The 13,171-nt window shown below is 37.1% G+C and overlaps 1 protein-coding gene and 1 non-coding gene across 5 annotated transcripts in view; both read right to left on the bottom strand.

The window, feature by feature from the left end:
* LOC122403428 overlaps positions 1-12,619 on the bottom strand; it is a 32,194-nt gene extending 19,575 nt beyond the window's left edge. For 3 of the 4 annotated variants that reach the window (XR_006259618.1, XM_043406948.1, XM_043406949.1), the window contains exon 1: positions 12,244-12,468. Coding sequence is in view for 2 of the 4 variants with exons in the window: in XM_043406948.1 (XP_043262883.1) it covers positions 12,244-12,294 (51 nt within the window). In the remaining 2 variants the exon portion in view is untranslated. The other variant, XM_043406950.1, reaches the window with a different exon arrangement.
* Positions 10,738-10,810, bottom strand: Trnar-acg. The gene has a single exon. It is a non-coding gene; the product is annotated as a tRNA-Arg (tRNA).
* Positions 12,620-13,171: the final 552 nt, after the last annotated feature.

Genomic DNA, 13,171 nt, shown 5'->3' with positions numbered 1-13,171 from the left:
AAATTACTATCGGTTGACGGCCGAGCTCCTTTTTTCGCTCTTTGCAGCAGTGCTTCTCAAATTATCAAATTAAAAAGAATGCTTTCCATAGAATTTCGTTTCGTTAAAATCTTAAATTCGTCAAAACGTTTATCGACATTAATAGTACAAATAATCATAAAAGATTAAAAATTTTTCATTTGGTTTCCGCCAGCAATTTCAAGGAAAGCAAGATTTATTAGATTTTTCGTTTGCAACGAAACAGATTTTGTTAATTTTTTTCATATTCACTTTTGTACACTGTGTTGCTGGAAGGTTCAAATTAAAAAATATGAAATCATGTAAATCGAATAAAAATTTTCGAGACATTGACAGATGCCTTTAAAAGACAGTTTTAAAATGTACCGAATGAAATAATAAGTCAGTTCTATTCTAGCGAAGTTTGCTAAAAAGTTTTCTTTGTCGAGGAGATTCGCAGAAGGACGAATTTTGAGAACCACTGCTCTGCGGCGTCGAGTCACTCTTTCGAGGAAACTTCAGTCGCAGCTGAAACAACTGTCCAACGAAATTTATCGCTACGACTTCTATCTAATCAGATCGATTTCAGTACAATAGGGACAATATTATTATACTTTTCTTCTTCGATGAACAATACGAGTAACGTAATCCATATATGTAATCGTGTCGTAATCTGATTTTGTGCCAGAGATTCCTCGTATAAGACGATAAAACTTCCTAAAGTTAGTTTTATATAATAAATATTTTTCATGTTAATAACTGCAACACTCTGCATAAAAAGAAAAACTTCATATGCAACGTCGTAATATTACAACGTTCATGCTGATAATTGCAGTGCCCGTTAGCATTTACTGAAGCACGGGTCCATCGAGTGAATGTTTGTAAACACTGTTCCGCTCGGGGACCTTCATCGAGCCGAGCCTTTATTCTGTGAGAAGAATTTCAGACTTAATTTCTCCGTTTATCGCGGCAACGTTAATTCGTGTACTTAAGAGTCAGAAGAGCGTTGATTCTCAACAACTCATTAAAAGTCGGCTCGAGATCGAAGGCCGGATAAAAGCCTATACATGTTTTTCAAGTTTTCCAAGTTTCGACGTTTGCTAGATACAGTAGTTGTGTTCGGCCACACCTAGGAAAAAATTTTAATGAGAGATTCTAGAGGCCAAAATAAGACGAAAATCAAGAATATCAATGTCTTGATTGATGCTTCGTTAAAAAGTTATTAAAAAATTAAATTACAAAATGTCCAATCATTCTGAAAAATTTATCTTCGGTTGCGGGGATCAATTACAATCATTTTTAGTGAATAGACATACCCCCGAAATTCTACGCACTTTCAAGAAAAAAATTCGAGTAGGCGGACAAATTTTTCGACAAAATTAAAAAATTTCAAATCATTTTAGAAAAATTATTTTTGATAATGGGGGTCAATTACAATCATGTTTGGTGAATACACATACCCTCAAAATACTATGTACTTTCGAGGGAAAAATTCATTATCGAAAATATACTGTGTGGCTAGAAATGTTACCCTGAAATTTTATGCGTTGTATAATTCTTTTCGACATATTACATTAGAACTTGGTATTTGAGTGGTTCCTTTCGGTCCTGTATACAAGTCTAAAGTCGCTAGACAATGTATAAATTCAATATCAAATTTCCATGTACTTACAAACAGACGACTGTCAACTGATAATTTTGTCCACTCGTGTCGGTGTCGCGTCGCTTAGACGATTCGACGATCCAAGTCGTAAACACGAGATAAACGACCGATACCGATGTTTACAAACACTCTTGTAACACTAGATTACTATAGAGGATTCAGGGAACGAATGAATGAGTGTATCGAACTTAATAATCTTTAAATTTAAATCTCGATAATGGTGAAATTAACGAAACATTTTTACAATGGTTGCGAAAGCAACACGCCGTCTATATTTGATTGTACGAGCAACGTTAGAAAGGCAGACATGGTGGACGATTTTCACTGCGAGTCCACTGTAGGTAGGATGGAAAACAAAACGTGCTAAAGCACGGACAACAGTACACGCGGAGGAAACAATTAACGCCAACGGTGTGTCTCGTTAGTAACGGCCAAACGATTCGTTATTGCGGCAACCAATTACCACCAGCGCGTCCTCGACGTCGCGTCGCGTCCAGTCGAAACGAACAAACTTTGAAATTTGTTTTTAATTGCGCTCGGGATTATCCCGACCGCGTCTCCTTAATATTTATTCGTTTTACAATGTACATATACGCTCCTGGATAAAAAGATAGCACGCGTGTGGTCATTAGGTCTTCGCGGATAGATTAAAAATTCTCAGAGTTCAATAAATGGAATATAAACCTATATTACCTTTTAGTAACATAATTTATAGCGGTGAACTGAAGCTTTTTAGTTAAAAATTCAATTATTTGTAACGAAACACTAACGATTACGATTGCTTTAATGTATGTCAAATGTTCGTAACTATTTTGAAGAAAAATATTCTAATGCTCTCTCATGTTCTGTTTCAAGTTATATGCGAGCGATAATTATATTTTGCATTCGAGGTAATCGGAACCGATGAGGTCGTTAATACAAATAAATTTGGTAAATAATTACCGTTATCACTTTTAAGAACTGTCTTCTGTTAATAACCAAAATTCACAGAAAAAATACTAACATTAACATTTAACGATAAAATGGTATAAATTTAGTTCAAAGTTTCTGGTCTGCAAGTTTTACGTTCGAACATGTTTTACCGTAGAAGAAAGCCGGAATATGATTCTATGCTACGGCGAAGAACAGCAAGTACATTCTACGCAAGAAGATACACATCCCGGAACAAATTACCCTCCTTTACGTACTTCTGATGTTATACTTCAAGTATTTCGTTACAGGAGCAAATTCTCGCTTCGACAAATGTTATAAAACGAGTGAATATTTTTAGCACCTTTTACGAACTAAAATAATAACAGAAATACGTGTATATTACATTGTATTATAATACTGATAAAAGCCATCTAACGGTCAACGTATCAAACGTGATCAAATCATTATGAAATTGTTCGTGTTTAACGGTAAAAACATTTCTGAAAGTCGGTAGTTCCACTAAAAAAACAAAAATAATAATAATATACATAACGATAAGAATAATTTGATCTATGCCAGTTTATAATAGAGTACATAGTATGTATATCGAGGAAGATGGCGGAATGTTTCATGTCCGTGCACCGCGAGAGAAAACGTAAAGGCGCATCCGTGAGTTGTTGCGTCGCGACACACGCGGCGATTCCAGTCGTGACTCGTGACCAGCTAATAAGTTGTAATGTATATGTTTCTGAAAGCGAAAGCTTCTAATGCAACTGGTAGTCACGCTCGCGATCATGCAAAACCGACGAGAAAGCCAGGCCCTCGCTTTCCTCGGCATTTATTAAAGCCTCACCATGCTCGATAAACCCTGATATTTTTACAACTTAGTCGCGCGATTAACTGTACAACCGCGTATGCGTAGTATGCACCCGAGAGGTTAGAATCGAACTGGACAACTTTTATTTCCGAATAACGAATGAACATTCTATATCCGCTTGAGATTGAATTAATTGCAGTTTGTAATTTTTTATTAACGCGGAGTTGGAGTGTATATAAAAAAAAAAAATGAATTCAATCACGTATGATATGTTAATCTTTAAATTTTTAACCTTCAAAACCTTCACGTTTATACGAAAGAAAAGAAACTGCATAAAAGTAACATGTTTCGATGGAAATATATGTACTTATTTTACTTCAGACGCTCAAAATGATTAACGTAAATTTCCAATTGACTTTCTCCTGTGGAAATATTTAAGAAATCAAATTTATCATGATATCTCTACAACATTAGAAGACATGCGAGAAAAGATATGGCGTGCACATACCGCGTCATCGCTTAAAATCGAAAATGTAAAACAATCGTTCAATTATCGTATATCAAAAATTTATTAAAGCTGTTAATAATCATTTTGAATTATCAAAAGCAAGTGACATATTTAAAGTAATGAAAGTTGGGCCACTCTGCATACAGGGGGTTCGGCCACCCCTGAGAAAAATTTTAATGAGAGATTCTAGAAGTCAAAATAAGACGAAAATCAAGAATACTAATTTGTTAACGGAGACTTCGTTAAAAAGTTATTATCGTTTAAAGTTCCACCCGTACTGAATTTTTTTCTCGGAAGTGGGTAGGATTTCGAGGGTAGGTCTATTCATAAAAAATGATTGTAATTGACTCCCGCAACCGAAAATAATTTTTTTTAGAACGATTTGACATTTTTTAATTTAATTTTTTAATAACTTTTTAATGAAGCCTCAGTCAAGGAATTGATATTCTTGATTTTCGTCTTATTTTGGCCTCTAAAATCTCCCATTAAAATTTTTCCCAAGTGTGGCCGAACACCCTGTATACATACATAATTTCGCCTTCTAAGAACTATACAGATTTCACTCACCGATTGGTTTATCCGAATGCGTGACCCGAATCATCTATCGGTAATATACATACATATAATGTCAACAGTATCCTCATTATTTAAATAGTGAATAAATGCTTTCTTATTTCAATAATAATTATACTATTTTAATCTATAAATTACTATTGTTTCGTCAGTGAAACAGAATATGTGTAATATACACTAAAAATAATAAATAAATTGAGAAAGAATGATACATATTGCGTAAATAAAAGCAATATGTACACACAAAGAAATTAGTTATTTTTAGTAACACCATGTTTTGTTCCCTATTTCTTTATCCCTACTTATTACTACTGTATTGGATAGATTGCAATTACAAAATCATTCGAATGTGCCCATCCCCGTTAGCAAGAACCGTTAACATGGGTCTGCTGTTTTCGATCTATTTTTGCAAGGACGATTGCATGTTACCGCCTATAAACCGATCGAATACGTGCCAAAAAACTGTTGGTGGATGGTCAAATGACTTCTGCTCGGAAATGCTGCACGCATAGGCCACCTGCAAGTTCTCTCGAAGCAATTAGCGCGATTCGACCAACCGCGCGTACGCGACGTTGCCCGTCTGAAACAGAACAGATTCATCCGAGGTATGTATTTTTAGCGCACGATAAAAGTTACCGGCAAACAAACAGCCAACGATTTCAGTGATACCGAGATCTTGCACCTGTGAGATCTTTTCATTTCCTGATAAAAAAAGGTGGAAATTAATGGCAGGTCTAGGACTTAAAAATTGTCACAATATAGGTTTACAAACGGAAGTATAAAAATGTTGTTTAAAAACATAGCCACCTGTCATGCTTGATGAAGGAATATACTAATACATGTACAGGGTGTCCCACGTAACACTTTTAGCGGAATTGTACTTACGAGAACATGGACTTCAATTCGAACATTTGATGTGACCCTTTTAAGAAATCGTTTGTGTTAATTTAGTCAAGGTTCTTGAATTGAATATAATTTCGAATCTTAATAATAAGCACAAGTTATTATCACTCCTTCAAGCAGATTCATTTCTTTGCCTTCAAGATCATCCGAAGGTCATGATATACTAGGTCGTTGAATTCGTCTTGATACGGGCTACAATACTGTTAAGTCAAAAATACAAAGTGCCATTTAAAAAAATGAAGGTGGCCCCGACAGTAATAGAAAAAAATTTCGAACTTTTTTTTATTGCAATGTACAGTATTGTCTCTCTATAGCCGCGCGTGTCGGGACCGGGTGCACGCAACTTGAGAGACGAGTAGTCTATTCGGCTTTCTTTGATTTCACGCTCGAGCGTTCAAGGGGGATGGGGCTCGTCGACTTTTCTTCGGCTTTCTCTTTGATATCCGATACCCGATGTCGCGTCGCGGTGATTACAAACGAAGTAGTGGGGATAGCTTCGCGTCTATAGAGAATCCGAAAACGCGCGGCTATAGAGAGACAATACTGTATATTATTGCCAATCGAAAACTGATCAGCTTTTGTCTAAAATATTATTTGTCAGATTATTGCAAGTACTTGAAAAATCGTGAAAAATGTTACATGGGACACCCTGTATAGAATAATAATTGCCTTCGTAAATTACTTTAATACATAAAGTGAAAACTAGATTAATATTCTTCGAAGAACGAATCGCTTCGCAACGAAAGTTTAATATTAGAAATTCCCTGGCCATTTTAAACAATGTTTTATTAAACTTCACGTATCCCATTTCGTTCATGAATTCAGCGAAGAACTTTATACGCTACACAAATCCAGATATGTACTTGATCAGAGCACAAAATATATAAATACTCGAATACAATGTACTCCGTATCGTGTATTTTTTCCATGCGACAAACGGGGAAGAAGGAAAATGGCAGTTCATTAAAGCTCCCAGGGTTGAAGAACGGGATTCGTGAAAGAGATTAAATTGAAAATGGAAATTGAAAAGAATAACTCGATTCCGAGAGAAAAAAGCCTCGTATTGGAGATAATCCCGTTGAGCTACGGGGAAAGAGTTACGAGCGACAGAAAAAGAGAAGAAACGAGCCAGGCAGGAAAAAACGAGAATGAAAACAAACAGTATGGTCGTCTGGCACGGCGGGGTATGAACGATACAAGGTATAGGTCACTCTGATCAGTTAAACAGTTAGTTATGGCGCCCCCTTTTGAGAGAGCACACCTACATGCAGGGTGTTCGGCCACCCCTGGGAAAAATTTTAATGAGGTATTCTAGAGACCAAAATATGACGGCAATCAAGAATACCAATTTGTTGATGGAGGCTTCGTTAAAAAGTTATCAACGTGTAAAGTTCCACCAGTACTGAATTTTTTTCTCGAAAATGCGCAGGATTTCGGGGGTATGTCTATTCACCAAAAATGATTGTAATTGACCCCCGCAACCGAAAATAATTTTTCCAGAACGATTTGAAATTTTTGAATTTAATTTTTAATGACTTTTCAACGAAGCCTCAGTCAAGAAATTGATATTCTTGATTTTCGTCTTATTTTGGCCTCTAGAATCTCCCATTAAAATTTTTCCCAAGTGTGACCGAACACCCTGTATATGTGTCGCGAAAATCGAGCGATGACGAGTGTACTCGTCAATCACAGAGTAAGTGTCGTTGTTAAAATATTGGATCAAAAAGATGAGTTTATTTTATAAAATTGACAATTATATTATTAATATTTACTTATTTGGTTGACATAAACATATATTACATACATATTAAACGAAAAACACAAGAAAAATTAATCGGCCACCAATGGGCTCAGCGCCTGGTCAGGTCTATCATAAATCAGTTTTCCGACTTTTGCTTTTGCCGCTTTTACGCTAACATTTAAAAAACGTTATCATCGCACATAAATAAATTCGTTATGCGAACTGATAAGCTGCTTCAGCCGGTGCATACGGGGACGCATGAGTTCATCAAAAATTATTCATATTTTTTATTAGTTTGTTTTATTCCGGCCTCAAAATATTCTAAACATCTTGAATTGAAAAATAAGTTTTATTTTTCACAAAAATTACAATTTAAATAGCCAATGGTCACTATTTTTTACGCATGACGAGTATACTCGTCATGATACAAAATCCTGCCACGTTTCCATGACGAGTATACTTGTTAATCACAGCTAACTGGTTAAAATTGCCGCCTCTTGGCCAGCGGATAGTTCGAAACGGTGAAAAAATGGGACGCAATGGGGGAAAAAGGACGCGCCATTTCACGATGTAATTTTGCCACGGGCCATTGTCTATTGTCCGCGCGGCGAGATAACTGAAAGAAGTTTCCTTTCACTTACACTCCCGTCCTGAGTAAGGATTCCGATTCCGAGGATAGAAAACAATGGCCTCGAGTCACAGAGAAGTTGCATGCTGCGCTTTGCTTCTATGTTTACAAACATCTTCGAACAATGACACACTCTGACAGAGTGGATATAGCCGATTAACATTTTATTGACCGCGCGGAGACTGTCACCTGTCGCCGGCGACTCTAGTTACCGTCTCAATTTGACGGAAGCTCCCCTGTTTTACACCATATTTTTAAATACAACATTTTATAAATATTCAATTCGCTCTACATAGCTCGGCTATATCGTCGTAAATAATTATCTCGAGATATTTTCAGTCTCAACAGGTTTTTACTTCACACATTTCTTAATGCGACGTACTAAAGAATTCCCAACATTGGTTAGGTTATGTTCCTTACTCGCGTTGAGAACAGCACGCGCGAACGTTCGTTCTGACCGACATCCACTTTCCTCGTCGAATCTAACGGATTACGAAAACGAAATCGTAAGAAGATAATTATGGCGCCGTAATGTATACACGAGTGTCGATTTACTGCGGGCACAGAGAAAAGTGAACGCCACGAGGAAACGGTGTTATTCCTTGCGTTCGGACAAAGAGAGGCGGGAGATAGAGGATGAAAAATTCACGATCCGTTCCGCTTGTTTGAACCACAACTACGAGCGCAGACAAAATAGGAACATCCTGTCATGGAAATTTACATCCCCAGACGGAAGTTCGAGGGTGACCGCAAACGAGATACCGAGTTCCCCGACAGCTGTGCAGATTATTTGTCGCACGTACGATAAGTCGAATCGCGTGTTCAGACAAGAGAAAAGAGAGCAATTAAATCGACGCAATTTGTACGCTACGCAGCTACGAACCCATAACTCGCGCGAATAATCTATTGCCAGACCGCTAGGCGACACTGCGGTCGTTCCAATTTTCGTCTAATCGAATCGAACGGCAATTAACCGTGTCAATTAGTTGTTAGTCCGCCATAATTTCGTGGGAAAGGATGCATTAGCGTCCGGAAGAGATAAGTAGAAAATTTATCTTGACCGTCCGTGCTTTTAACGCGTCGTATCGATTAGTGTTGCCTAGATCGAAGGAAACGAGCATTAGAAAATAGGCCGCGGTAGTGGCGCACCCAAGAGGGCGCAACGAGTAATTGCACTGCTATCCATTTCTTCGCCATTACAATTTTATTGTACACAAAGGAACAAGAAACGCAGGATATTGCACGTGTAACTTCGAGAAAACTGAGAGAAAAAAAAAAGAAACCGATTTTTTTAAAGGTTTATATTAGAATACCTCCATTTAATATTAAATAAATGTTATCTGTATCTTCTTGAATATAATTTTACCAAGTGTTTGGAATGTATTAGGATAAATTTGTCTGTAAATTTTTAGTTGCGCCCCCATTGCGAAATTTGTAAGTGCGTCACTGGAACGCAGTGTACCGGCAGCCTGGCATGAACAATTTCTCTGAAAACGTCGAGTGCGCATGGATTCGGGTAACCATTGAAAATTTCCAACTCGAATATTTTGCCGCAGTGTTCTAACGCGCATTCAAAAAAAAGAGAAAGTTTACCGCATCGTGGAACAAAATTTAATGCTTTCACTAGTTATCGATTGACGCGTTACGCGAGCGAAGCATTCGCGAATACAAGAATCACTTTTCATTTTTAAGGATATTTACAGGCGTTTATTCATTGCTTGTTTACTTACACTTTTGTATTACTAGAGTCGTCGTTTGTGCAACAAATAAACTGTATACAGGGTGTTCGGCCACCCTTGGGAAAAATTTTAATGGGGGATTCTAAAGGCCAAAATAAAACGAAAATCAAGAATTCCAATTTGTTGATTTGACTTCGTTAAAAAGTTATTAACAATTAAATTCAAAAATATCTAATCGTTCTGGAAAAATTATTTTCGGTTGCGGGGGTCAATTACAATCATTTTTGGTCATTACACATACCCCCGAAATTCTACGTACTTTCGAGAAAAAAATTCATTACCGAAAATCTAATTAGGTGCCTAAATTTTTCGACAAAAAAAAAATTTCAAATCGTTTTGGAAACATTATTTTCTGCTGTGGGGGTCAATTACAATCATTTTTGGTGAATAGATATACCCTTGAAATCTTGCGCATTTTCGGGGAAAAAATTCAGTACGGGCGGAACTTTAAATATTAATAACTTTTTAACGAAGCCTCTATCAACAAATTGATATTCTTGATTTCCGTCTTATTTTGGCCTCTAGAATCTCCCATTAAAATTTTTCCCAAGGACGGCCGAACACCCTATGTATTTGTTTGTACATTCTCTGAAGATAATGAAACAAAGTTGAACAGACTTGGACAGTATATCTTTGCCCTGAGATTTTTTTCACTCGACCATAAATAACCAAAATGCTTCGTTGAACCCATTAGCGTGGTTCACCCTGTAGAATGGTAACGGTCGGTTACACAGTGAATTTCGAAGACGATCAAGATCGGTTAGTCTGTTTATCTTCCGGGTGAACTTTCGAGAGAGGGAACGCAAAAGGAGAAACAAAGTGCACGGGTCATCGTCTTGGCCTGTCCGGAATGCGTACTATTCCTGGAGATTCTTGAGGGACACGATGCTCGTGTTGGCTAAAAATTTCTTGTTCCTGGTTGCGTTCTGTTTCCACGTGCATCTGAATACATTAGGTCACGAAATGTACCCAATTGAACGTTCGCGACTAAATATCGTTCAATACTATATGCACATTAACTCTTCGTGTTCACTGCATTATTTTCGACGCACAGCAGTTTCGGACAACTATTATTTCTTACACGAATTATTTATTAACGTTGATACATCACTTGTAATTATATTCAGTGTGACTAAAGTGTCAGGAGGAAGTTGATATGAACTCTTTTATGCACTAAAATTCAAAGTTACCCCAGTCTATAACAACAACGATAAAAATACAATGTGAAATAGACGATAAAAACGAAAAAAAAATTCCGATCCTGCCAGGATTCGAACCTGGAATCTTCTGATCCGTAGTCAGACGCGTTATCCGTTGCGCCACAGGACCGTACTGTGACGAAAATTTTAATTCCGTATAATATTTATGCTACACTAATTTTCCTATTAAAAATATTCAGATTTCAATTGTATCGGTTGTATCTACAATTTGTACATTCGATGCAAGATTAAATATAATTGTGACTTTTATTAAAAATAAGTTTTAAAAAATATCTAAATTAACAAATAAAACGAATGTCACTTGTAGCTTGACATTTTGCGTTTACCGTACAAAGTACTTTCATAAACGCATGTAAAGCCGTTAACGCATCAACGACCCTAATCCTAATCCAGTGAATACAGGAATATCCGCCAGTGTCGGTGAAGACGCATGACCATAATCGTACGATGAAAATACTACACGACATTTAATGCCATCGTGACCAGGGGTTGAAAAAAGCTAATCGAAGAGAAGAAAGGGTAATTATAAGAAAAATCAAGGGAGATTCTTTTACTTCTAAATCACAATTGACACCAATGTATCAGTGTAAACGTTCGAACACTTTCGTATATGAGTATAAATACTTAATGGTTGTATAAATTGGAATCACAGAATTCGACACAAGAGGAAACCTTACTTTTTGATCAACAGTTTGTAACAGTTATTTTTCACTATAGTAACCGTCTTTGCAACGTACTAAACCGTAAATTAGGATTAAAAACTATTGCACGCACGCGACAGTTTCTACGATAAAAGGTTGCGAGCGTAATCAGTTCACGTTCGAACGTACGCGACACAGAACCGATACTTTCAGAATAATACGCACATCGTGACACTTCCGCGAAATAAATTATAATAACCTTAGGACAACCGATCTCACACATTTTCAAATTATTTACAGTTTATTTTACTCTCTTTAATGCCATTTCTACCGCGGTTTTATGCATACTTATTTCGACCAAGAGGTGTCTTGGGGCATCTTTAGTAGAAATAGTGTTAATCGTTAAAGTTTTGCTTCATTCAATTTCAAGTATCTAACCAGCATTTAACTAGCATTACCTTCAAAAATTTCACGAGACACGTAATTATTACAATGCATTCTCTAGTGAATTGGTATTATGAGGAAAATAATCTATTGCAGTAAATACTACTTTAAACTGCCGCGACATAAAAACAAATTTTCAGTTTCGTTACTTTCAAGTTGGGCTTTCGGAGAAACTTTCGAAGAACAATCGATTTGTTGCATTAAGTAGTTAATTCGTACGTTTTCTATTCTTTCGATACTTATGCTTATCAAGAAATGAACGTGTACCAATATTTTTTTTCGTAAGACATTATTATTTTACTATTAATTCTATAAATTCGTCTAATTCGAACCAGGTGAAATTAAATTTCGACAGGAGTTTTGCATGACTCTAGAAGTAAAACTTGACAGAAATCATCTTAGGGTTAATCGACACTCATCGAACGATCCCTCTTTCTAACATACAAGCGATACACACCCAAGAAAGAGATATTCCCCCGTTGTCAGCGTTAAGACGAGTGGTGGACATTCGACGTGAGAGTGAAAATGAGTCAGGTGTACAACCAATCGCTGGAACACCTTAATTCGACGAGTAACGTCAATGTCACACTGTTACTGTCCATCGAGAACAGAAGGGTGCCAATCCGTTCGAAGATATTCCGAATAATCGCGTGTCCGCTGTCCGCCACGAATAAATCATCGTTCTCCACTCACCGTTCGTAGTTGGATCAGTCACGTGAGTCACATAGCCGCGCGCGTCCCGTTCAGAAATCCGTGAACACGAGCGAAACGCGCCGAGAACTGTCACGACCCTTCATCGCACTCGCCATTTTGGTTTACACTGGCACTCGGAACGAGCAGCGAGGTGTTTTACCGCGACGGCGCATGCGCGCGACAGGTGGCTGCCCGGGAGTTAAACATCGTTTGCAATGCATCGCGTTAATATCCGAAGGTTTCAATTGCTTAAATCGTTTGTGAAACTAGATCCTATGCTATGCAACAGTAATGTTATTAAAAATCTTTTTACGATCTATTTCTCGTCTACATATAATATAATCAGTGTCTCAAATGGTATCGTTTTGTTCAATTTAAAATTTGACTCGACTCTGTCGTGAACTACATTACCAACGAAGTATCGTTCAACAGTTGGCTATTGTCTAAAATGGAGATTCGACACGTTTACGTCACTTAACAACAATATCTCTAGCATGAGTACCGATAGTTTCCAATTTGGCTGTACTTCGTTTATGAAGGATAAAAAGTTATGATATTTTTCCAGAAATATCAATTCTGAGTATCGGAAATAACAGTATCAAAAGTTATACGTATTTGGAGATGCGTACTATCACAGACGAGATATATGAATAGACCTTTCACCTTATGGACTTTCGCGGCCGAATCTGACT

The sequence above is a fragment of the Colletes gigas genome, unplaced genomic scaffold (assembly GCF_013123115.1).
Source record: "Colletes gigas isolate AHSC1104 unplaced genomic scaffold, ASM1312311v1 Colletes_gigas_Sc00052, whole genome shotgun sequence".
Lineage (NCBI taxonomy): Eukaryota > Metazoa > Arthropoda > Insecta > Hymenoptera > Colletidae > Colletes > Colletes gigas.
The sequence above is the reverse complement of the archived record's forward strand: the minus strand, read 5'-3'. Positions and strand labels throughout refer to the sequence as shown.